The sequence below is a fragment of the Chiloscyllium plagiosum genome, unplaced genomic scaffold, assembly GCF_037043375.1.
Source record: "Chiloscyllium plagiosum isolate Xiang-an unplaced genomic scaffold, Cpla_swu_hap1 HiC_scaffold_12, whole genome shotgun sequence".
NCBI classification, from domain to species: Eukaryota; Metazoa; Chordata; class Chondrichthyes; order Orectolobiformes; family Hemiscylliidae; genus Chiloscyllium; species Chiloscyllium plagiosum.
This window is the reverse complement of record NW_028270150.1, coordinates 69,900,219-69,924,707: the sequence shown is the minus strand read 5'-3', so window position 1 is coordinate 69,924,707 and position 24,489 is coordinate 69,900,219. Positions and strand designations below refer to the sequence as shown.

The 24,489-nt window shown below is 39.9% G+C and overlaps 1 protein-coding gene across 11 annotated transcripts in view; it reads left to right on the top strand.

Annotated features, from left to right (window-relative positions):
• Positions 1–24,489, top strand: part of dmd (dystrophin) — a 2,003,576-nt gene that overhangs the window by 1,565,292 nt on the left and 413,795 nt on the right. For all 11 annotated transcript variants that reach the window (XM_087992890.1, XM_087992895.1, XM_087992900.1 and 8 more), the window contains one exon: positions 23,807–23,924. In XM_087992890.1, coding sequence (XP_087849016.1) covers positions 23,807–23,924 — 118 coding nt within the window. The remainder of the gene's footprint in view (positions 1–23,806; positions 23,925–24,489) is intronic.

Sequence of the window (24,489 nt, the reverse complement as noted above, 5' to 3'; positions counted from 1 at the left end):
TGTTACCGGAACTGGGAGCCGTCAGTTCTCGTAGAGCGGTTGCCAACAACCCACGCTCGGCGGTTAAACGCAACCCCGGAGCAGACTCACCGAACTGGAGACATTTCCAGCTGATATACTCTTTTCCAGATATAAACATTCATGTGAACAGCAGAGCAAGGCTAAAAAACACATTCCATTCTGGTTACATACAGATAAGAAGATTCACACGGGGAGGTGTGTAATAAGATTCACACGGGACTAAGCAACACCTCCATTCCGGTTAGATTCACACATGTATTGGGACATAATTTTTAACCGTTTCACCACATTCCACTGCTTGGAATTTTACACCACAGCTTCCAATTAAACCTATTGGACTATAACCTGGTGTTGTGTGATTTTTAACTTTGTACACCCCAGTCTAACACCGGCATCTCCGAATCATGGTTATTAACTTAAGCCTCTTGCCTGTTTAAACATTGTGGTGTTGAGGAAACTAATGCTTTTCTTGTGCATTGTGGTTTTAATTTTAATGGAACAGTCATGAGCGTATGAATGAATTTATTCTAATTCTACTCCTGTGTGAATCAAAATCCCCATTCATCATCAAAAATACAGAGGGTGTTGTCACTGTATGACTGCACCACCTAATGAAAGAGTCAGTGGGAATAAAAGATCAAAAAGCCCTGGAAAAACTTGCAAGTGGAGTGCTCAAAAAGATTCTTTTGACACCTGGAACACACATCTCTGGTCTCAATGTCACATGTCTTGCAAATGCAAATGCAAACGCAGAGATCATTCTAGGTATTCAATTTAAGATTTTGAGTCCAATATGTTAACGGCATATTAATGAATGAAAACACAATTAGAATTTTTTTTCCTCCACTAAAAGGATGGAAACTTAAATGATGATAATGAATTGCAAACATATATTGCTGACCTTCTTGTCAGTAAACAATTTCCATTGTTTATAAACATCATAGATCAAATCAATCCTAACATATAGCCTGTGATCCAATATTCTTTTAAAGAATACAAAGCTGAAGTGAAGAAGTTTCTATTTCTTACTACTTCCTTCAAAAAGCATGCCGATCATATACACACAGATCAGCTTTAAGTGATTGTCTTCATCTTTAATGGGTCATTACGACTTCTTGCAGTGACCCCAATATTTTATGTCTTCTCTTCCCTCTTGAGCAGTTTGTGGGCCAATGCTTTGAGCAAGTTTTCTACATTGTAACAGTGATTAAACTCCAAAAATACTTTGTAAACAGAAGATTCTCTTTCTTTTGATTCTTACATTGCTAGATTGTAATGTTCCTGAAATGGTGTCATGAAGTGTGAATAAATTTCTTTTGTATGGTAGACATTCTACGATTTCCATGAGAGTTAGCACTTGACACCAGACAGCAGGCTAAATGCAAAACAGTACCATTAACTCAGGAGGCTCTTGATTAATTTTAGTTTCAACCTTTGCTATTCAGGCTTTTCAAATCAAACTATTTCTTTCATAAAGTAAGAATTTCTTATCAACTGATTAGCTGTAACATGTATATTACACTCAAAGCACAGAATAGTTTTTAGTTAATACAACATCTTTGCTGGATAATTAACCCGAATTTAAAACTACATGATACAACAGCATATGCTTTAGTTAGCCATATAAATGCTAGCTTAAAGGTCAAGTAACATTCCATTCCATGATCTCCAGTTGTGTGTCAGTTCAATGATTCTGTTAAACTAGTGAACGCTGTCAGGATAGAGAGCAGCATTTCTAGCCTATTTATTCCACTTCCCAAAGGAGGTTTGGAAAAACTGTGTTACTGCTGGCTTTCGATTGGAGCTTTTGCTAAAATTTGATTTCTCAGCTGCTGGGAGGAATCATTCTTGTTAAAATGTAACATCCTTGTCTCAGAACATATTTGAGATGTGAGATAGCTTGCATTTTCCCAGCTTCATAAAGGTGTTAGAACAAATTGTCAATTTATCTTTGGATGTAGTGCTGATACTGTATATTTTGTCCAGAATTGTTTTTACAATAAAAGCTTTCCAAATATTTACAAGATTTGTGATCTTATTTTAGCATAACACAGTAAACTGCCAAAACAGGTGTCATGATCACAGCATCGTTTACAGTATAAAACCTGGACGTCAGTGCCCAGTGTGGATGGTGACATGAATTTAGTCATTTCTCAATGGATTCGTGCTGCCTACCTTCTCAATATAAGTTCCAGTTTAGAAGCCTAGGGCCCTTGCCTTAAGAATTCTCACAGGTGGCCAAATGGCTGTTTCAAAATCCCTTCCTAAAATTGGGATACCTTGAAATGCAGGTGTATCAGGCCCACTAGTTTTAAGACAAATATGTTTACCAGGACAAAGCAGCTGCTTTATTGACACCCCATCCACCACTTTCACCATTCACCCCCTTCAGCACTGACGTACAGTGACAGTGGTGTGCACCATCTATAAAGATGCATTGCAGTAACTCATCAAGGCTACTTTGAAAGCACTTAGCAAACTTGCAACCTCGACTCCCTACAAGGTCAAGAACAGCGAATGTATTGGGACACCATCACATGGGAGTCCTATTCCAAGTCACAGACCATCCTGATTTGAAACTACATTGCTTATCTTTGATTGAGGGGAGACATTTAGGAGGGAACGGTGGCTAGCCTCACATCGCCAGGGAACCAGTCTTAATTCTGCCCTTTGGTAACTAGGGGTCTGTATGGAGTTTGCACATTCTCTCCATGTCTGCGTAAGTTTACTCCAGGTGCTCCGGTCTCCTCCCCCAGTTGCAATATGTGCACATTAGGTTGACGGGCCATGCTAACTTTCCCATATTGTCCAAAGATGTGCAGGCTGGGTGGATTAGCCATGGGAATGCAGAGTTGCAGGGATAAGTTGTGGTGGCAGTTGGGTGTGAGAGGTATGTGGCTGGGATGCTCTTCAAAGAGTTGGTGTGGACTCGATGGGCCAAATGGCCTGCTTATGCACTGCAGGAATTCTATAATTCTATGATTCAAATCCCATCAAGATTCATTCAGCTATTATTGTCAAACCATCAAAAATTTATTCATAGTTCCAAACATCATGTTATATGCAATATAATGATATTTCTAGCCTGTGTTCTTTAGCTTACCATTCTACCAGAAGTCAGAGGAGGTAGTTGAAGAAATGAGTGCTCGACTGGAAAAAAAGCAATTATTCAGTAGCTCTCAAAATGTAAGAATTCATTTTTTGATTATTTTGGAAAATGGCAAAAGCCTGGTCGAGGCAGTGTTTAGAGCCTGTGATGCATCAGTTAGAAGAGAGTTGTGCAGTGGAAGGAGTCAAGAGAGTTAATTTCAAGGTTTTTTTGGAGTACCAGCTGTAGTAGTGCGACCATGTTACAGCACCGTTTATCCTATCAGCCAGTATTGTTATGTCAAATATTCCTTTCTGTCAGATTTACTAACAGCAATAAAACACAAGGCACTATGTGCAATTAAACCTCTTAAATGTCTCTTGTGTGTATTATCTATCTAAATATTATTGCTGTGATCGGTAAAGCATTCAGTGCTCATTTTTTCACTAAATATAGATAAGCTTTGCATATATTGTCGCGCATAACTTATTGTGGTGTGTGTATTTTTAGCTGATCAAGATTCACACATTGCCCTTGTACAATAATGCACAGAAAAGTTGAGTAAGAAATTTTTTTTCAGCTTCAGTGGTTAGGTTACGATGTTATTCAAAAAGCTTCATAATGTGCTCAGACACTGAGTAGTGCAGTAAATGGACCTTGATCAACTTAGAGCAACATCTATCTGTGGAAAAAAACCCAAAAGAACTGCAGATGCTGTAAATCCGAAACGATAACAGAAATTGCTGGAAAAGCTCAGCAGGTCTGGCAGCACCTCCCTGTGAAATCCCATTTGGAAATGGCTCTAAATTTACTCTATTTCTCATCCACCAAATACAACTCAGTGGATGCTCACAGAGGTTGATATTATTCTCTGCTGGTTATAAAAATCCCTCAACAGTACTCATGTTCCACCTTGTATCTGAGAGACGTGGCAATTGATACTGACAGGACGACTTCAGATGTTGTACTCATGGTTCAAATTCAAGGCAGCTTTTCAAAGCTCAGTTTATGGCTGAAATCTGTTGCCTGGTCAGTCTCTATTCTTCCCCCTCTCTGTCTTTCTCCTTGCACCTTCAAACCCTTCTTTCCCTCATTCTCTCTGCTCCATCATTCCAATATGTATAAAACAGTGAATTTTTCTTTGTCTAGGTTGTAAAAGTTTTGCATCTGGATATAGTTTGAATGCTAACCCTTTGATCATTCCATTCAACAGCTGCATGAACATTCTACCCATTTACTGGTTGAAATGAGCCCTCTTATACAGCCTTTCATTTCCCCAAATATGATAACTTCTCTTCCACACCTCAGATCAGAGCTGCTGCATGCTTTGAACTCTCTGACCTCACCAGTTTAAATTGCCCTCACATAAATTTCTTGCTGCCCTCTACCATCGTGCCCTCTCTCTCTCTTTTCTCACTTCCTCCTTCCCTCCCTTATTCACTCACTCCCTCTGTCTGTCACTCACCAGCTCTCTCCCTTGACCTCTCCCTCTCCTGGGATCTTCAATGTAGTTTTTATTGTCTATGCAGTAGAGATGTGGTCTAATCAATCCAGGTCAGGGTTAATCTCCAACTTTAATATATCTAATTATTATAACTTGGTCAATATATTCATCTATTAACCAACTGACTGGTCGTTATCACATGGTTGTTTGTGGGACCTCGACTTATGTGAATTGGCTGACAGATTTCCTACATTACAACAGTAACTACGTTTCAGAAATATTTCTGCAGAGCACTTTGAGATGTCTTGAAATTTTGGAAAGATAAATAAAATTCTTTCCTGTTCTAGAAATACCAAAGCAAATTTCAAGAAACAAACATTTGAGCCTAATGTCTGCTAGCTATATTGGAGGAGTCAATACGGAGTTAATTTCAAATGGGAAAGCAAATCTTAGCAGGACTTATACACTTAATGATAATGTCTTAGGGAGTGTTGCTGAACAAAGAGACCTTGGAGTGCAGGTTCATAGCTCCTTGAAAGTGGAGTTGCAGGTAGATAGGATAGTGAAGAAGGCATTTGGTAAGCTTTCTTTTATTGGTCAGAGTATTGAGTACAGGAGTTGGGAGGTCATGTTGCGGCTGTACAGGAAATTGGTTAGGCCACTGTTGGAATACTGCATGCAGTTCTGGTTTCCTTCCTATCGGAAAGATGTTTTTTTAGATTAGATTAGATTACTTACAGCGTGGAAACAGGCTCTTCAGCCCAACAAGTCCACACCAACCCTCCAATGAGCAACCCACCCAGACCCATTTTCCTCTGACTAATGCACCTAATATTACGGGCAATTTAACGTGGCCAATTCACCTAACCTGCACATTTTTGGACTGTGGGAGGAAACCGGAGCACATGGAGGAAACCCACGCAGACACTGGGAGAATGTGCAAACACAGACAGTTACCTGAGGCAGGAATTGAACCCAGGACTCTAGCGCTGTGAGGCAGCAGTGCTAACCACTGTGCCACCGTGCCGCCTTGAAACTTGAAAGTGTTCAGAAAAGATTTACAAGGATGTTGCCGGGGTTGGAGGATGTGAGCTATAGGGAGAGGCTAAACAGGCTGGGGCTGTTTTCCCTGGAGCGTTGGAGGCTGAGGGGTGACCTTATAGAGGTTCACAAAATCATGAGGGGCATGGATAGGATAAATAGACTGGGTTCAGGGAGTCCAGAACTAGAAGGCATAAGTTTCGGGTGAGAGGGGAAAGATATAAAAGAGACCTAAGGGGTAACCTTTTCACGCAGAGAGTGGTATGTGTATGGAATGACATGCCAGAGGAAGTGGTGGAGGCTGGTCCAATTGCAACATTTAAGAGGCATTTGGAAGGGTATATGAATAGGAAGGGTTTGGAGGGATATTGGCCGGGTGCTGGCAGATGGGACTAGATTGGGTTGGGATATCTGGTCGACATGGACGGGTTGGACCAAAGGGTCTGTTTCCATGGTGTACACCTCTATGACTCTCAGTTATTCTGAAACACCAACTCTATGACTCTAATTATTCTGTAGCAGTGCAACCATGTTACAGTATTGTTTATCCTAGCATCCAATGTTATTGTGTCAAATAATGAAAACATTGAGTCTTAAAGCTCTGTGTGTTATGCATCAACCTTCACTTCTTGATCTAAACTGAAGAATATGCAACAGTATTTATTTGGTTTTGGACAAAGCTACATGTCTGATAGCTATGCCGCATTCACCTACTTGGCCAACAGTTTTTGACTGGATGGTGAAGCTAATACTTTGACCAAAGGATTTTGATATCAATAGCCACTGCTGTTAAATATCCACTTCTTTTAAGTCAGTTTTTTAAATGGTTCATGTGGATATAATGTAAATAATTTTACAAATGCATGCATCTGAATGTCTGAGAATGAAGTACGATTGAAATGAGTTCTACAATGATAAAAAATGCTGCCTTAAATATGGGTTATTTATAGTTCTCATCAAGATATGTTTTAGACATTGGCCAAGATATATGGGTTTACTTATAACTTGGGACTTCTTGCTGACATTTTACAAATGGATAGATCCAATGCTGATCTATAACTATGTCATTGTTATCCTGATGCAGTATTATCATACTTCCTGCTGTGTTAAGGAGCTACTCATACAGAATTTAGAGGCCAAATTTGTGTCAATGTAGGTCACTGTGACCGAAAGAGTAACACAGCTCTGATCACATTGATTGTGCATATATTTACTACACGGTTGCCTTCCCTTTCAGCAGCGATTTTCACAATCAACAATGAAACAATGGCATTCATCATTGACTGTAAAGAGAGGTGCCCCACAGAGCTTGCGAAGGATCTGTTCTTCCCTTTAGAGAATTCTAAACCAAGTGTTAGTAAATGTGATAGACGGAGAGTATCTCCCAGCGTAAAGTCCAATTGGAGTCTGACTGGTTTCCTGGATAGTCACATTTGAGATAGTTAAGAACTTACCAACTAGGGCGATATTGAAAACCCAGGAGTAAGATCTGTCTCAGTTGGGAAAGAGGGAATGTGAGAGACCATTGAGGAGAGTAGAATGTGCTTGTTGGAGGATTCCTCCTGGCAAAATGTTTTTCTCTCTCTCTCTTTCTCTCTGTGCATCGTACAAACTTGAGCTTCCCAATCAATTCGCCTTGGTGTAAAAGGCGAGATACAAATGAAAAATGATTCAAATGAAGCAAATTGTGACACCAAAGACACAGCAAGATGCTGCCATTCACTGAGTTCCACAATCTTCAGTTTTACCAAAACGCGCCCTGATATTACACCCAGAGAACAAGAGTAGAAAGATGTTAAAAAAGCTTTGGATGGAATTGATTTTCTCCTGAAGAGTCAGAGGAAATGTCAGAGCTCCCCCCTTAAAATCACTAAGTCCAGCTGAAGATAAGGAGATAAAGCAGTTGCAAAAACAGCATCGAGGTAATTTCCATTACATGTAGTGACCAGAGCTATGGCAAAACTAAGTCCATCAGCAGAGATCTCAGTAATACAGCAAAGCAGGTGTGAGGGTAGCTGACACTTTATTTCAGTTTGAAGATAATTCAAAAGAAGTGGTGTACTCACCTTCATTAATTGAGGCTCAAGAAGCAGATTCATAATTAAATAAATGAATACAGAAAGCTTACACTGAAGCTGATGGTGAAGGCATTCCAGAGTGTTATTCGCTTGAAAGTGGAGTTTTAATGAGAAAGCGTAGATATCCTCACAGACCTGCAAGACAAAGAATGGATATGCTAAGAAGATATTGCAGTAGCATATGAAATTCCATTGGCAGGACATATGGAAAATGCAAGCAATGATAAGCAGGTATGGCCAATAGTTCATAAAGATGTGATGCAGTTCTCTAAATCATGTCCTACATGTCAGATGGTAGGAAAACCTCGGCATGTAATCAAACTAGCACATATAGTTCCCAAATTTTGAAGAGTTACTCAGCTGACCATTAGCAGGTTATCTAGGACCATTACTGAAAATCAAAACATATATCCTTGCATTTGTGAAAATGACAACCTGATTCCCAGAAGCTATTCCTTTGAGGACATTACAGTTCGGTTAGTGGTTGAAATGTTCACTCAGTTTCTTTACTCATTACAGACTATCAGTTGAGATTTAATCTGATAAGGGTTATAACTTTATATCTAAAGTTTTTGAGGATGTCATTAACAGTTCTCTTATAAAACAATTCAAGTCAACTGCATTTCTTCCGAAAACAGACAGCTTTGGAGCGATACCATCAGATTCTCAATATTATGATTAAGGCATATTGTCTTGAATACCTACTGTATTGGGCAAAGGAATTAGATTTCTTCCTGTTCACGACCAGAGATTCTCCAAATTAATTTACTAGGTTCATTCCATTTGAATTCATTTATTGTCATAACATTAGTGGTTAGGTAAAATTGTTTAGAGAGATGTATTTAATTTAAAAAGACATCAACATTAAGTTGTAAAGTTGTCATCCATAGTTGTAGAAAGACTCTGAGAAGCACGAATGGCAGCCTAAGAGCATTTGGAGGTGAAAATGGAAGAACAGGCGAATAAACATGCTACAATTAGAACAATTCAAGTGGGAGATGAAGTATTGGTATTGTCATCTTTCTCAGGTGAACCTCTGAAGATGAAATTCAGTGGTCCATACAAAATAGTTAAGGGAGTCAGTAAAGTGAATTATCTGATAATTACAAATGATTTTCAAAAGACAAATCTGTTTTGTCACATTAACATGCGAAAAATGTGTCACTGTAGTGAAGCAGATAAGAAGGCGAAAGTGTGTCAGATGCTAAGATTAGATTAGATTAGATGAGATTACATTACAGTGTGGAAACAGGCCCTTCGGCCCAACAAGTCCACACCGACCCGCCGAAGCGCAACCCACCCATACCCCTATATTTACCTATTACCTAACACTACGGGCAATTTAGCATGGCCAATTCACCTGACCTGCACATCTTTGGATTGTGGGAGGAAACCGGAGCACCCGGAATGTTGACAGAGACAACAAGAGTGAGGTGAAAGGAGTGCTGTACAATTCTCAGTGCAAGCCTCCTACAACAGGACTAGGAAAGTTAGACACATATTTAGTTAAAATTGTTTAGAGAGATATTCTTAAATCAGAAAAGACACTAACATCTCGTTACAGTGTTGCCATCCATGTTTCTAGAAAGAACAAATGGAGGTTCTTTTCAGACTACTTAGGGAGTATAAGATATGTTATGATCCATATGTGTGTAATATGTTAGGTAGGGAAGCTGTAGATGGAGGACCATCAGTGCTAATAAAACAAAGTTCTTGAGTCCAGAGAAACCAATTTGCATGGAAACAAAAATTCAATGCATGGTGAAAAGCCATTCGACTGAATCCAAAGCACATATAATTCACCAGTACTGTTAGTTCCTAAATCAGATAATCAAATGGATTCTGTATAAATTATGGAAAGTTAAAAGCAGGTATAAAAATAAATGTTTGCCCAATTCCACAGTTAAAAGATTACATTGAAAGGGTCAGAATGTATTATTCCTTCACAAGATTAATCAATTGAAGGGGTACTGGCAAGTGCACGTAAGGACTAAAGAAATTTCCATTTTTATAATACAAAATGGTTTATACTATTGTCACGAGGTAACATTTGGGTTAAAGAATGCCTCAGCTACATTCCATAGACTTGTGAATCAAGTCACAGCTGAGGTAGTCTATTATCTGCGATAGTGTGGACAGTGCAATCACATAAAGTAACTCCTGGAAAAAGCACGTGAGCAGGAGCTGTTACTAGTCAAAGACCTGTTTATAGTTGGCTAGTTTAGTAATAAATTTAGCCAAAAGTGAATTGACAATACCAAGAATAAGTCACCACGGACATACCATGGACACCATAGGACAATGTCAAGTTTTGCCAACGACATTAAAAGTAAAGGTTCTAACACAATTTCTTGTTCCGAAAGGTAAAAGGAAATCATGAGATTTTCAGAATTTCATAAGTTTTAGTGGAAATTTGTGCATAATTTCAGCACAATATTTATATCTGAAAAGATTTTGTTCAGGAGAGGGAGTGGAGTTTTTGATAAGGGACAGTTTTGCATCTGTACCGAGGGAGGATAAACCTGGAAATACATTCAGGGAAGTTATTTGGGTGGAACTGAGAAATAAGAAAGGCATGATCACCTTATTGGGATTGTATTCTACACCCCCTAAAAGTCAGCGGGAAATTGAGAAACAAATTTGTAAGGAGATCTCAGTCATCTGTAAGAATAATAGGGTGGTTGTGGTAGGGGATTTTAACTTTCCAAACATAGATTGGACTGTGAATTGTGTTTAGAGTTTAGATGTAGAGGAATTTGTTAAGTGTGTATATGAACATTTTCTGATTCATTATGTGGATGTAGCTACCAGAAAAGGTGCAAAACCTGACCTACTCTTGGGAAATAAGGCAGGGCAGGTGACTGAGGTGTCAGTGGGGGAGCACTTTGGGGCCAGCGACCATAATTCTATTAGTTTTAAAATAGTGATGGAAAAGGATAGACCAGATTTAACAATTGAAATTCTAAATTGGAGGAAGGCAAATTTTGATGGTATTAGGCAAGAACTTTCAAGAGCTGATTGGGGGCAGATGTTTGCAGGTAAAGGGACAGCTGGAAAATGGGAAGTCTTCAGAAATGAGATAACAAGAGTCTAGAAGCAGTATATTGCTGTTAGGCTGAAAGGAAAGGCTGGTAGGTGTAGGGAATGTTGGATGACGAGAGAAATTGAGGGTCTGGTTAAGAAAAAGAAGGAAACATATATCAGGTATAGAGAGGATAGTTCGAGCGAGAAGAGTATAAAGGCAGAACGAGTTTATTTTAGAGGGAAATCAGGAGGGCTAAAAGGGGACAAGAGATAGCTTTGGCAAATACGATTAAGGAGAATCCAAAGAATTTTTACAGATACATTAAGGATAAAAGGGAGAGAATAGGGCCCCTCGAAGATCAGTAAGGCAGCCTTTGTGTGGAGGCGCAGGAGATGGGGGAGATACTAAACGAGTATTTTGCATTAGTATTTACTGTGGAGAAAGATATGGAAGATATAGAGATGTAGGGAAATTGATGGTGACATCTTGAAAAATGCTATATTACATCGGAAGAGGTGCTGGAGTTCTTGAAACACATAAAAGTGGATAAATCCCTAGGACCTGATCAGGTGTACCCTAGAGCTCTGTGGGAAGCTAGGGAAGTGATTGCTGGGCCTCTTGCTGAGATATTTGTATCATCAATAGTCATAGGTGAGGTGCCGGAAGAAGGAAGGTGGTGCCACTATTTAAGACAGGTGTTGAGGACAAGCCAGGGAACTATAGGCCAGTGAGCCTGACATGGTTGATGGGCAAGTTGTTGGAGGGAATCCTGAGGAAGAAGATTTACATGTATTTGGAAAGGCAAGGACTGATTAGGGATAGTCAACATGGCTTTGTGCGTGGGAAATCATGTCTCACAAACTTGATTGAGTTTTTTTAAAAAGTAACAAAGAGAATTGATGAGGGCAGAGTGGTAGCCGTGCTCTATGTGGACTTCAGTAAGGCATTCAACAAGGTTCCTCATGGGAGACTGGATAGCAAGGTTAGATCTCATAGAATACAGGGAGAACTGCCATTTGGATACAGAAATGGCTCAAAGGCAGAAGACAGAGGGTGGTGGTGGAGGGTTGTTTTTCAGACTGGAGGCCTGTGACCAGTGGAGTGCCACAAGGATCGGTGCTGGGTCCACTACTTTTCATAATTTTATATAAATGATTTGGATGTGAGCATAAGAGGTAAAGTTAGTGAGTTTTCAGATGACACCAAAATTGGAGGTGTAGTGGACAGCGAAGAGGGTTACCTCAGATTACAGCGGGATCTTGATCAGATGGGCCAATGGGTTGAGAAGTGGCAGATAGAGTTTAATTTAGAAAATGCGAGGTGCTGCATTTTGGGAAAGCAAATCTTACCAGGATGTATACATGTAATGGTAAGGTCCTAGGGAGTGTTGCTGAACAAAGAGACCTTGGAGTGCAGGTTCATCACTCCTTGAAAGTGGAGTTGCATGTAGATAGGATAATGAAGAAGGCTATTGGTATGGTTTCCTTTATTAGTCTGGGTATTGAGTACAAGAGTTGGGAGGTCATGGTGCAGCTGCATAGAACATTGGGTAGGCCACTTTTGGAATATTACATGCAATTTTGGTCTCCTTCCTATCGGAAGGATGTTGTGAAACTTGAAAGGATTCAGAAAAGATTTATAAGGACGTTGCCAGGGTTGAAGCATTTGAGCTCTAGAGCGAGTTGAATAGGTTGGGGCTGTTTTTCCTGGAACGTCGGAGGCTGAGGGGTGACCTTATAGAGGTTGATAAAATCATGAGGGACATAGAGTCATAGAGATGTACAGCATGGAAACAGACCCTTCGGTCAAACCTGTCCATGCCGACCAGATATCCCAACCCAATCTAGACCCACCTGCCAGCACCCGGCCTGTAGCCCTCCAAACCCTTCCTGTTAATATACTCGTCCAAATGCCTCTTAAATGTTGCAATTGTACCAGCCTCCACCACATCCTCTGGCAGCTCATTCCATACACATACCACCCTCTGCGTGAAAAAGCTGCCCCTTAGGTCTCTTTTATATCTTTCCCCTCTCACCCTAAACCTATGGCCTCTATTTCTGGACCCCCCCACCCCAGGGAAATGACTTTGCCTATTTATCCTATCCATGCCCCTCATAATTTTGTAAACCTCTATAAGTTCACCCCTCAGCCTCCAATGCTCCAGGGAAAACTGCCCCATCCTGTTCAGCCTGTCCCTATAGCTCAAATCCTCCAACCCTGGCAACATCCTTGTAAATCTTTTCTGAACCTTTTCAAGTTTCACAACATCTTTCCGATAGGTTGGATAGGTATGTGGTAAAAAGCTCATCTCGGGTCAAATCTGATACCATGGTTGTGAAACCTCTTTCACCTTGTACAGTTGCCAAGAGGAATGAAGTTGGGTCAAAGGAATTGAGGTCGAGGGAATTGAGTTTGTGGTGGAGGCTGAATACAGTGGTTTTCTGTATACTTATTTGGTGGAAAGTTCTGTTTCTGTAAAATTGAATGTGTTACAGCAATGGATTGGAAGCCCAACATACCAATATCTATTCCCTTAATTTCCAAAATGTGTTTCTTTCAAAAGAGCACTACTACAGAGACAAAATAACTGCTAGTATAAAGAATTCTGTGTGGGATCAATGAGACATAAGACCAAAAAAAACCTTCAAACTGTGACTGTGGAGTGTGTGAACTGTTGTGAGTGGAAAGATAACAACATTCCTGATGAAGTGCTATACCCAAAATGTTGACTCTCCTACTTCTCAAATGCTGCCTGACCTGCTATTCTTTTCCAGTGCCACACTTTTTGACTCTGACTGTCCAGCATCTACAGTCCTCATTTTCTCCAAGAGGTTTGATGACCTCTTGTTCAATAGCAATCCCCCTCCCCCACCCACCCCCACTCCTGGCTTATCTGTCATTACAAAAATATAGCAATCAATTAGAAAGGAATAATAGTGGAGCATTTAGAAATGTGTAATATAATAAAGCAGAATCAGCATGGCTTCCTGAAGGGAAGTCATTTGTGACAAACATGCTAAAATTTTTTTATCTTTGTTTTTATTAGAAAAGATTTTTATTCTTTATAAAAATACAATAATGTTAAACAATATAACAATATTATATTACAAAAATGTTAACAGGAAACTACCTACTACTTTATAGAACAAACCAAAACTATCACAAAAAAAATACAAAACAATCTTGAGATTAAATAAAAAAGTAACTGTACTTAACAAATTAGCTGAGGCTGACCCAGATTGCCATAGACCAACCTAATCCAATTTAGAATGAGTCAGATTAGATAAAATCATCTTAAATTAGCTTAACTTAACTCAAATTAAATTAAAATTAATTAAATTAAAGTAAATTATACCACTCACTGAGCCCCCAACGAGCTCCCATCCACAGGAGCATCAGTTATAATATCCGTATTTATCAAGCTTCCTCCTCCCCCAGAGCTCCCAGACACCAAACCTGGTCCCCATGGCTATACAAAGGTCTTGATCAGTATTGCCGACAAGTCTATATCGATGTAATTTAAAAAGGGCTGTCACGTCTTATAGAATGGTTCTGTTTTCTGGTGCACCACATTTGTGAGAGAATCTTGGGAGCTGTGGTCCATCAACAATCTATGACACCCCTTGAGATCCGGGGGAGTTTCTGAGATCTAGTTCATTAGAATGTTCTTCCTTGCACAGTGTGTAAGAATATTAAGTAATCTCTTCCCGTGTCCTTCCAGCGAGAGCAAATTCAGCAATCCCAAAAGAAGGGATACCAGATCCACCTTAAACTCGATTCCCAGGATCCCCTCCAACTCATTCACTATGGCACTCCAGTATCCATGAATCCCATAACATGACCATAAGCAGTGTGTAAGGGTGCCTGCGCTAATTTTACATTTACATAATTCCCATATGTCCTCCCATGTGTCAAATTAAATTTCTTCTTCTCGTTCCTGACTCCAGACTCCATCGAGTCTTTCCATATCCTCCAGAGAGCCCCCTCTCTGTAAATGGTATAGAGTACTAACTGATGAGTGCCTGCACACCGGAGCACTCTTCTCTCTACATCAGACATGTAGGGCTGAGCCAAGAGCGTGATACTTCCCTGTATGTAGTCCTTAATCTGAAAATAACAGAAGAGGTCCCTACTAGGCAGCCCATATGTGTGACTTAATTGGTCAAAAGACATCAGGACCTCTTCCTCAAATAAATCTCCCAAACAGGAGACTCCCTTGACCTCCCATGCCTTAAAGCTGGAGTCCATTGACCTCGGCCTAAATCCTGGGGCTCCCCCTAAAGGGGTGAACGGTGAGATTTTATGTAAATTTCCCTCGCCTTGCTGCATTATTCTCCACGCTTTGACCATGTTTAAGATAATTAGGCTTTTATAATGCTCAGCCATGGATTTCATCCTATCCATAAACAGTAAATTAATGAGGGGACACCTTACATGGGAAGTCTCAATGTCAAGCCATATCAACCCCAAATCCTTGCACACCCAGTCACCCACATATGACAATAGGGCACCAATTTGATATCACTTCAGTCCTAGGATATCCACCCCCACTATGCCCTGCGGGAGCTGCAACTTAGTAAATGCAATGAGAGGGTCTCTGTGGCACCAAATGAATGACCCAAGCCAGCCATTTAAATTCTGCAGTACCTGTCTGGCCAGCCACAATGGGAGCTTTCTCATAGGATATAGTAGCCGAGGAAGATCATTCATTTTAATTGAGGCTAATTGGCCTAACCATGATATTGGTAACCGCTCCCACTGCTTCAGATCCTGTTTTATCCTATCAAACAATTGCACAAAGTTAGCTCTGTACAGCTGATGGAAGATGAGGTTAATAAAAATACCCATATAAAGAAAGCTGTGTTCCATTCTTCAGGTCAGGCACTCCCACCAAGACCCCAAGGGCATAGCTTCTGACTTTGTAAAGTTCATTCTATATCCCGTGAAGATGCTGAATAGTTTTAACTTTTTTGTATTAGTCAGGGTACGGACTTTTCCGGATTAATCAAAATAGGATGAGATCATCACAATAGAGAGTAATTTTGTGCTCTCCCATTCCTAACTTTGGCGCCACTATTTCAGGGTCCTTTCAAATGGCCTCTGCCAACAGTTCAATTACTCAGGTAAATAACAGCAGTGAGAGAGGACACCCTTGTCAGCTGCCACTTCCAATGCTAAAAATATCTGATTTAACGCCATTCGTAAGAACTGCTGCTTTGTGGTCACTATATAGCATGCCACCCACCTAGCAAATGCCCCACCAAGACCAAAGTGTTCTCGGACACCAAAAATGATAGGCCACTCCACCTGATCAAATGCCTTTCCCACGTCCAAGGAGACCACCAAACCTGGAATTAACCTCTGCTGGCATACTGCATATATTCAGCACCCTCCTAATGTTATTGGAAGAGCTACAGCCCTTAATGAAGCCTGTCTAGTCATCTTTTATTATAATGGGCAGTACCTTTTCCAACCTCAGGTCCAGTATCTTTGACAGGATTTTCAAATCTACGTTCAGCAACGAGATAGGTCTATATGAGGCATAGTCCTCAAGGTCTTTTCCTTTCTTTAAAATGAGGGAGTTATTGGCCTCCGTAAGAGAGAAAGGCAGTCCTGATTAGATGATTGTTTATACATTCCCAGGATTGGCTCAGCCAACATGTTTATGAACTCCTTGTGGAACTCACTCCCAAACCAGTCTGGGCCAGGTGCTTTGCCACTTTGGAGCTATGTTCCCAATCCTGCAGGATAACACCGAATCCAAACAGACCGATGGCAAAGAACGTATCAATTCTCATTGGCACTTATGCGGATTGGAGTAAAAGGTAAAATCCCTACCATTAGGGTGGAGACATCTCCACACATCCACTAGCCCCAACTCCCCGCACAAGTCCACTAGCTCTTTAGATTGCAGGGAAACACCCGGGAGACCCCTTGGCATCCTGTCTACCTCAGGGCCCATGAGACCATTAAAGTCTCCTCCTATGATTGTACAACACACCCCAAGAGCCATTAATTTAGAGACTGCATTAGTTAATAATTCAAGGGGATGCGCCAGGGAACAATAGACGTTCAGGGTGCCTTACTCTTCCCCGTGTATTAAGGCCTTGAGAATGATGAAACGCGCTTATTTATCCTTGATTTGTTCTATTTTCTGGAATAAGAGTTCCCTTTGTATTAGTATGGCTATTCCTCGATTCTTGGAGTTGAAAGAGGAGAAGGATACCTACCAAATCCTCCCTGCTGCAACTTCAAACGTTCTCTTTGCTTTCTAAGGTTTGAGAGCACCTTCTTTCTTTTAATTGGAGAATGGCTCCCTCTAATATTCAAGGTGCACCATCTAAACAAACCACGAGCCATGACCATCCACAGCAGCCCATGGTCCCCCAAGAAGAAGAAACTTATTCATGCCACGCCAAGTGAAAAAAAACACCGAATTTATAAGAGCTAAAACCTATCTCCACAAATATTACTAGAACTAAAAAATGAACCACTACGCTAAACTTAACCAAACAAATATACCAACAACAAATCGCTGGAGATTTCCCCCTCACACATATGGGGCATCCATCCCAAATTTTATAACCATCCTAATTCCTTCCAGCTAAGGCTGCACCCCAAACCTAAGCAACACTAAGACAAAGAAAACAAATTATTTACACACATAGGAGTTAACAGTGGGCACGACCCAGTCTCCTCCATACACTGCCCCCATTCATCTTCCATAAAAGAAATAACCACCCCTCACCAAAGTCTATAATTGTCTTTGCTCTTCTTTTACCCCAACCTGGATCAAGTATTTCAAAGAATCCAAAAAGCTCCTTGCTTTTACTCCCAAGTCAAAGTTGTAAACAGACCCTCCATGATTAAGTACTGCCAGGAATCTCAAAGAATACTGGATATTCAAGTCTCTAAATTTCTTCTTGAGTTCATCAAAGGATTTCCTCTTCTTGATTATGACCCCAGAGAAGATCTTGAAAAAAATATATGATTTGACCATTTGTACACCAGGCCTGGTGAATTTCTTCCCAGTCTTCTGGAGGCTTCCATTATCAGCTGCTTCTCTTTATAATCCTGGAGTGGCGATAGGGCAGGGACGCTGATCCAACCTGGACCTGTGCATCGCGATCTGGTGGGCCCACTGTACACACACCCAGCTCGACACAACCTCCAGCCCCAGGAGCTGCGGGGGCCACTGTTACAGGACGTGAAGCAGGCTGTGACCTTCCTCACGCTCCGGGAGCCCGACAATTTGTAAGTTCTTCCTCCGACTTCGGTCTCGAGGACGTCGACCTGATCCAACAGGGCCTGAACCTGGTCTTCCAGTGTTTGGATCCATCCCTCCAAATTCTCCACCGCAGTCTCCGATGCTGCGGTCCTTTGTTTGACCACCTTGACGCGTCGATCCAGCGCTTGGATCTCCTGCTCATGCTTTTTAGCATGACAGCGATCGGTTCCAGCATTGAGTCGATTCTCTCTTGGAGTTTAACAAACTCCGAGACTAGATTCTACTGGTCCAACAGGTTCAGAGGGCCACCCTGAGAGTCGGGACCATGACTGGGGGTGCCTCCAGCACTGTAGGGAAGTGCTCTGCTTGCTGCAATCCTTTGGCTTCCTTTCCTTTATTAGAGTTCATCTTACTCCCAGATCACCCAGATCCAAATTTCAAAGGTTCTATATGCTTTATATATTATTTTAATGAACTCTTCTTACGAATGACTAGCAAGGAGGGGGGTGAAACCCACCTTACTTGGGTAATAATGCGGAGTCCTGGCACAGCAGAGCTATCAGATCGTCGCCATCTTGGATCCCCCCAACTAAACTTTTTTAAGGCAGTAACAAGCAGGATAGATAAAAGGTAACCAATAATTATCACATATTTGAATTTCTAAAAAGCACTTGATAAGGTATTATACATAAGGTTACCTAATAAGACAGGATTGGCTAATTAATAAGTGAGAGTTGGGATAAGGGGGGATTTTCAGGATGGGTAAACTGTAACTAGTGGAGTGATTAAGGAGACAGAGCTGGGGCTACAATTATTTTATAACATATATTAATGACTTGGATGTGGAAAGTGAATGTACTATAGATAAGTTTGCAGATGACAAAAAGATAAGTGGGAAGGCGAGTGGGAAGGTGGGGATGACAGAGCCTGCAGAAGGATATAAAGGTTAAGCATGTGGGCAAAAACTTGGTGATGGGATATGGAAAGATGATCAGAGAAGCAGAAGTAGACCACTCAGACTGTCAAGTCTGTTGCACCGTTTGTTGAGACCACAGCTGATCTGATTTGGAGATGCCGATGTTGGACTGGGGTGTACAAAGTTAAAAATCACACAACACCAGGTTATAGTCCAACAGGTTTAATTGGAAGCACACTAGCTTTCGGCGCGCTGCTCCTTCATCAGGTGGTTGTGCTCCGAAAGCTAGTGCTTCCAAATAAACCTGTTGGACTATAACCTGGTGTTGTGTGATTTTTAACAGCTGATCTGATAATCCTCAATTCCATCCCCCCGACTTTACTCCATAATCCAGAATTCTCTTAGTGATTAGAAATCTGTCTATCTCATCCTTGAATATACTTAACAACTGGCCCTCAGCAGCTTTTTGTGATAATGAATTCCACAGAATCACCACCCTTTGAGAGAAAACGTTGCTCCTCAACTGTCTTAAATATGTCATCTTTTCATTTGAGAATATGCCCTATTTGCATCTACCCTGTCTGCCACAACAGAAACACTTTTTGCATCTACCCTGTCAAGTTTCCTAAAAATTTTGTATGTATCAATAAGGTTGCAGTCATTCTTCTAAGATCCAATGAGTAGAGGCCCAACCCACTCAACGTTTCATCATAAGGCAGTGCTTCCATACCAAGTATCAGCTTAGTAAACCTTCTGTAGACTGTCTCCAATCCCAGTGTATTTTCCCTGAGATGAAGAGCATAAAACGGTTCATAATATTCCACCTGTGATCTGACTATAATGTATAATGTGAACAAAACATTCCTTCATTTATAATTCATATCCTTCAAAAGAAGACCAACATTCCATTTGCTATCTCTGTTACCGGCTGAATGTGGTTGCTCGCTTTTTGTGATTCCCAAATCCTTCTGTTCCATAACGTTTTGCAGTCTTTCTCCATTTAAATGCTATTCAGCTCTTCTATTATTCCTCCAAAGTTCATAACCTCATATTTTCCCAAATTATATTCCATCTGCCAAATGTTTTCATACTCACTTCATCTTCACCACATGCCTTCCCACCTTTATGTGTCATGTGCAAACTTGGCTATTGTACATTTATTTTGCTCATCTAAGTCATTGAAATATTTTGTATAATTTGGGAAAATATGAAGGTGTGCACTTTAGCAAGAAGGATAGAAAAGGTCAATATTGTTTGATTAAAGAAAAACTGCAAAAAGGAGGGATTTAGGGGGTCATTGTGAATGAAACATGAGAAGGGGGTGGCAAGTGGACTTTTATTATTACCAAAGGGTGGAGTGAATTAAATGAAATACAGGACCGACAATAAGCTCATTTAACTTTCTTCCTCACGTTTAACACTGATTTGAGTTTTCTGCTCATGCTTCTAACTATAACCACTTAGAAGCTCCACCTTTTAAAATATTTTCATAGGATGCCTTGTTCATCTAAAATTGAAAATCTAGTCCACTGTCCTGTGTTCTGACACTAACTCTTCAAGGACTACCATTGTCTTTGGAATGAATAGTGGGGAAGGAGCTAATGGTTGTGGGTAAAGAAGAGATAGAAGAGAATCACTAGCTGAACTCCTCGAGACAGATTGTTGTTTCTCAAGAATTCCTCCAGAATTATGGTGTCACATGTTTACAAATTTGCTGCTGCAAGAGAAGGTAGAGTCATTATTTGTAGTGTCAGGGAATTAGGGAACTATAAAGTGATTAATCCTTCCAACTAAATCCCTTAAACATGAAAGATTTATGATGGCATGTTTGCCCAACCACGTACTCTTCATTTTAGTTCCCTTACATCCAAAGTTGATTGCATTCATACAAGTTGGGAAAGAATTATTTTGAGATAAGTACATCTGCTTTTATTCATTCCCGTGAATAGTTTTGCTGAAACTGCAAGCTCCAGTTGTTTGAGAACAATGTAAGAGGTGGAGGCCATTCAGTCACTTTAACCTTTCCTACCATGCAGTTCAGTCATGGCAGATCTGTAGCACAGCTCATTGGTGGCTTTTGCTCTTCATCCCTTGATAATTTTCCAAACAAAAGTTTAAATTTCTACCTTGTACATGTTAATGCACCCAGAATTCACAACCCTCTGTTGAAGATTTCCACTGTCCCTATGTGATCAATAGTGTTTACAAATCAATATCTTTTTCAACCATTGAAGAAGGAAGGACCATTCAGTAGACAACTCAGGTGCTTTCTGAGTAATATTTCTCAGCGCCGAAGGCTGGGCAAACTCCTTTATTCCACGCACAAGACCTTGTGTTTCAATTCATGCTGACCTACTTACGGAAGCACTGCTGCTGTCAGCAAAAGTAAAATATTGGAAAGATTCTAAAATGTAACACAAACCCTTCCAAAAATAGACCAGCAAAGTGTTCAAAGGAATATTTTATTTTTGTATTTGAACATGACCAAAGTAACTTGTGAACAAAAAACTGACTTAGCATATTTTACCCACAGGCTGACATTGTTGAGTTGAAAGAAGAGTATTTTAATGTATCACCACATCGATAATACACAAGTGTGTACAATATGATTGAGGAGGAAAAGAAAAAGTGTGTTTGCATGCTTCAAATAAGCCGTCTGGGTTTATTGGAGATTATGCTGCGGACACAATTTATTTGCATTTTTCCATCGTTATTAAGAAGCGCTTCCTCAGAACTACAAGGTCATTTAAAATATTGAACTTTTCATATCAAAGTAAGACAGTTCAGTTCAGTAACATCCAGGAAACACAGATCCCTCAAGAATGGTTATTAAAAATTTATTGCAGCAAATAGATTAAATCTCTCTGACAAGCTTAGGTCATTTCAGTTAAGTTTCTGCAGCATTTAATAATCACATGAATAAAGCTCGCCTTTATTATCTTCTTAAAGTGCTCTGACAGGCTCATACATACCACGACACAAAATTCACTCAAGTAGCTTCAAAATTGCTGACAGCACAGAAACACTTCATAACTGAAAATCAGTCTTAAGCAAATGATCATAACTAAAACAATTACCTCAACACATTTGAATAAATAAGATTTATTCCTTTATTTAGTTATTTATCTATGTTCTTCTGTATAGTTTGGGGCAACATTCCACAACTGAGCACATTTTCTCAGAAAAGCCGAAATTCTCTGCTTGTGTGCAAGATATTTAAAAAGGAATGATTGTCATGAGTATGCAGCAGGATTTAAACAACATCTATACCTAATATTCATTCAGTTGTATCATAGGGGACAGGTGGTGAATCACAAATGTGCAAACATTTGACGGAAAATGAGCTCTGTGAAGACTAAAGTAATGTTTCCATCAGTTTGGGCATCAATTGTCCTCACTTTTGATTTTTGGCATTGTTTAATTCATAATCTTAAACAATGGTTCAATAATTGGAGCCAGAAAAATCTGACATTATCCTGTCTAACTATTAAGATATAAGTAATTATTGTAAGTGTCGGTTAATGAGCGAGTGCTGTAAGCTGGTGAAGAGACTGATGCTGAAATGCAGATAGATGTGAAACCCCAGTCTGAGAAGTTGTCTTTACAAATCTTTTATGGCCTTGATTTAAAGCTAAAGAGAGGGAGCATAACCACCCAAAACAAACTGCATTTCATTTAATATTTAAGTTGATGATTAATTATGATTTTGAGCAAAGTCATATGATTTCATTTTTCCCTTTTCTTACAGAATACTGCATTTTAATTTCCTTAACTTTAGATGTGTTTACAACAGTTAAAATCTTTCTCACTATGATAGTCAGACTTTGTATTACCGCATACGCATTGGTAAATGCAAATTTAAATGCTAATTGTCCATAAAATCCTCAATTATTCGACATTTAGGTACCCATCAAAATCGATAATTATTTCCTGTGTCTAGAGTGTGAGCATTGCACCCTGGATGCGAGATGCACATAATATCTATTTAACCATGTTTAAACTTTATTACAAATTGAAAGTTTTATCTAACATCTCCTTTCATTAAAAGTTTCCTGTTGTTTGTCATTCTTTCTGTAATTCGTTCCGAGCCACTTCAAAGTAGTTGAAGAACTTTAGATGATACTTCTCAGTTGTGAGCCACACAGCAGCCAGGATCAGTGAATGTGTTGGATGTCCTCGGGTCTTGTTTTGTTGGCTGAGTGGATATATTGCTTCTCTCTCCACTGCTGACAAATCTGTTAGATAACTCAGCTTTCTGTCAAAATCTGCCGACTGCACCTCCCTGATGAACATGGAGCATAAGACTGTGATCCATTTAGTGCAATGGGGATGGGAGCAGTGCAGATGGCCTGGACTTGTTTAGGGCAAGGGTTTGCTGAAATGATTTTCCTATTATTCTTAATCATGTTGCCTGCTCCAATGGATGCAAAGGATTCTATATCATTAAAAGTAGAGCAGAATTGCAGCCTTTATAATTCGTTCATTTGAATCAGCAACAGTGGTCATTGAGGATGTTTTTCTGATTGTTGTTTGTGGGACTCGCTATGTGAAAATGTTCGATGTAAGCAGCTTACATAATAATTGTATAAAATTAATTAATTTATTTAACACATTTTGGGATATGCAAGATATGATATAAATAACTGCAAGCTGTTCCCTTTGTTGCATGCATATGTATTCAACGTGGATTTTGCTTATTGGTGGATTCAAATTGGCAGTTACCAATAAACTGGGATTCAAGAGGCAAACACACACATAAACCACATGGCATTTTTGAAGTTGAGCCATTTTACAGCTCATGGTGGATTTGTGAACTTTTCCTGTTTATATTTGTGAATTTTATTAATTTTGCCAATCAATGTTTGAAATCAAAACGAAAAGCAAAGTTTTTTTATACCTAAGGATTTTAAGATTGTACCATTAGAGAATCTTTCCTTTACATTGGCTGTCCCTCCCTTTCTCCAGGCTACTCTGCAAGATTTGGATCAGAAACGCCCTCAGCTGGATGAGCTCATTACTGCAGCACAAAACCTGAAAAACAAGACAACTAATCAGGAGGCGCGAGGAATAATTACAGATCGCAGTAAGTAACCTGATTAGTTAAATAGATGGACACCTTTTATGCAACCTTTATGTCTGTATCCCTCATTACAGTAAGTCAGTTTAAATCATTATTGAAAATTATGAATGCTACTAGTTAAATGAGTCCATGTTGGTGCTTTGAATAATTATAAAATGTCTGGAATAGAATGTGATTCAGCATTATTACTGTCATAGACTTGTCAAGTTTCAAAAGTAAAGTTGGCATGAATCACCTTCTCAGTTTCCCTAATGGCTTAGCTGTGTAAAGACAGTGAGTTACCAAAAACTTCAAGAAGATGTTCCTATTTACAACATTCATCCTTTGCTGAGTTGTGTATTTGAGTGGATAGTCAGAGACTTTTTCCCAGGGTGGAAATGGCTATCATGAGGGGGCATAATTTTAAGGTGATTGGAGGAAGCTTTAGGGGAGATGTCAGAGAGTGGTTCTTTACACAGAGAGTGGTGGGTGCGTGGAATGCACTGCCAAAAGTGGTAGTAGAGTCAGACACATTAGGGACATTTAAGTGACTCTTGGATAGGCACATGGATGATAGTACAATGAAGGG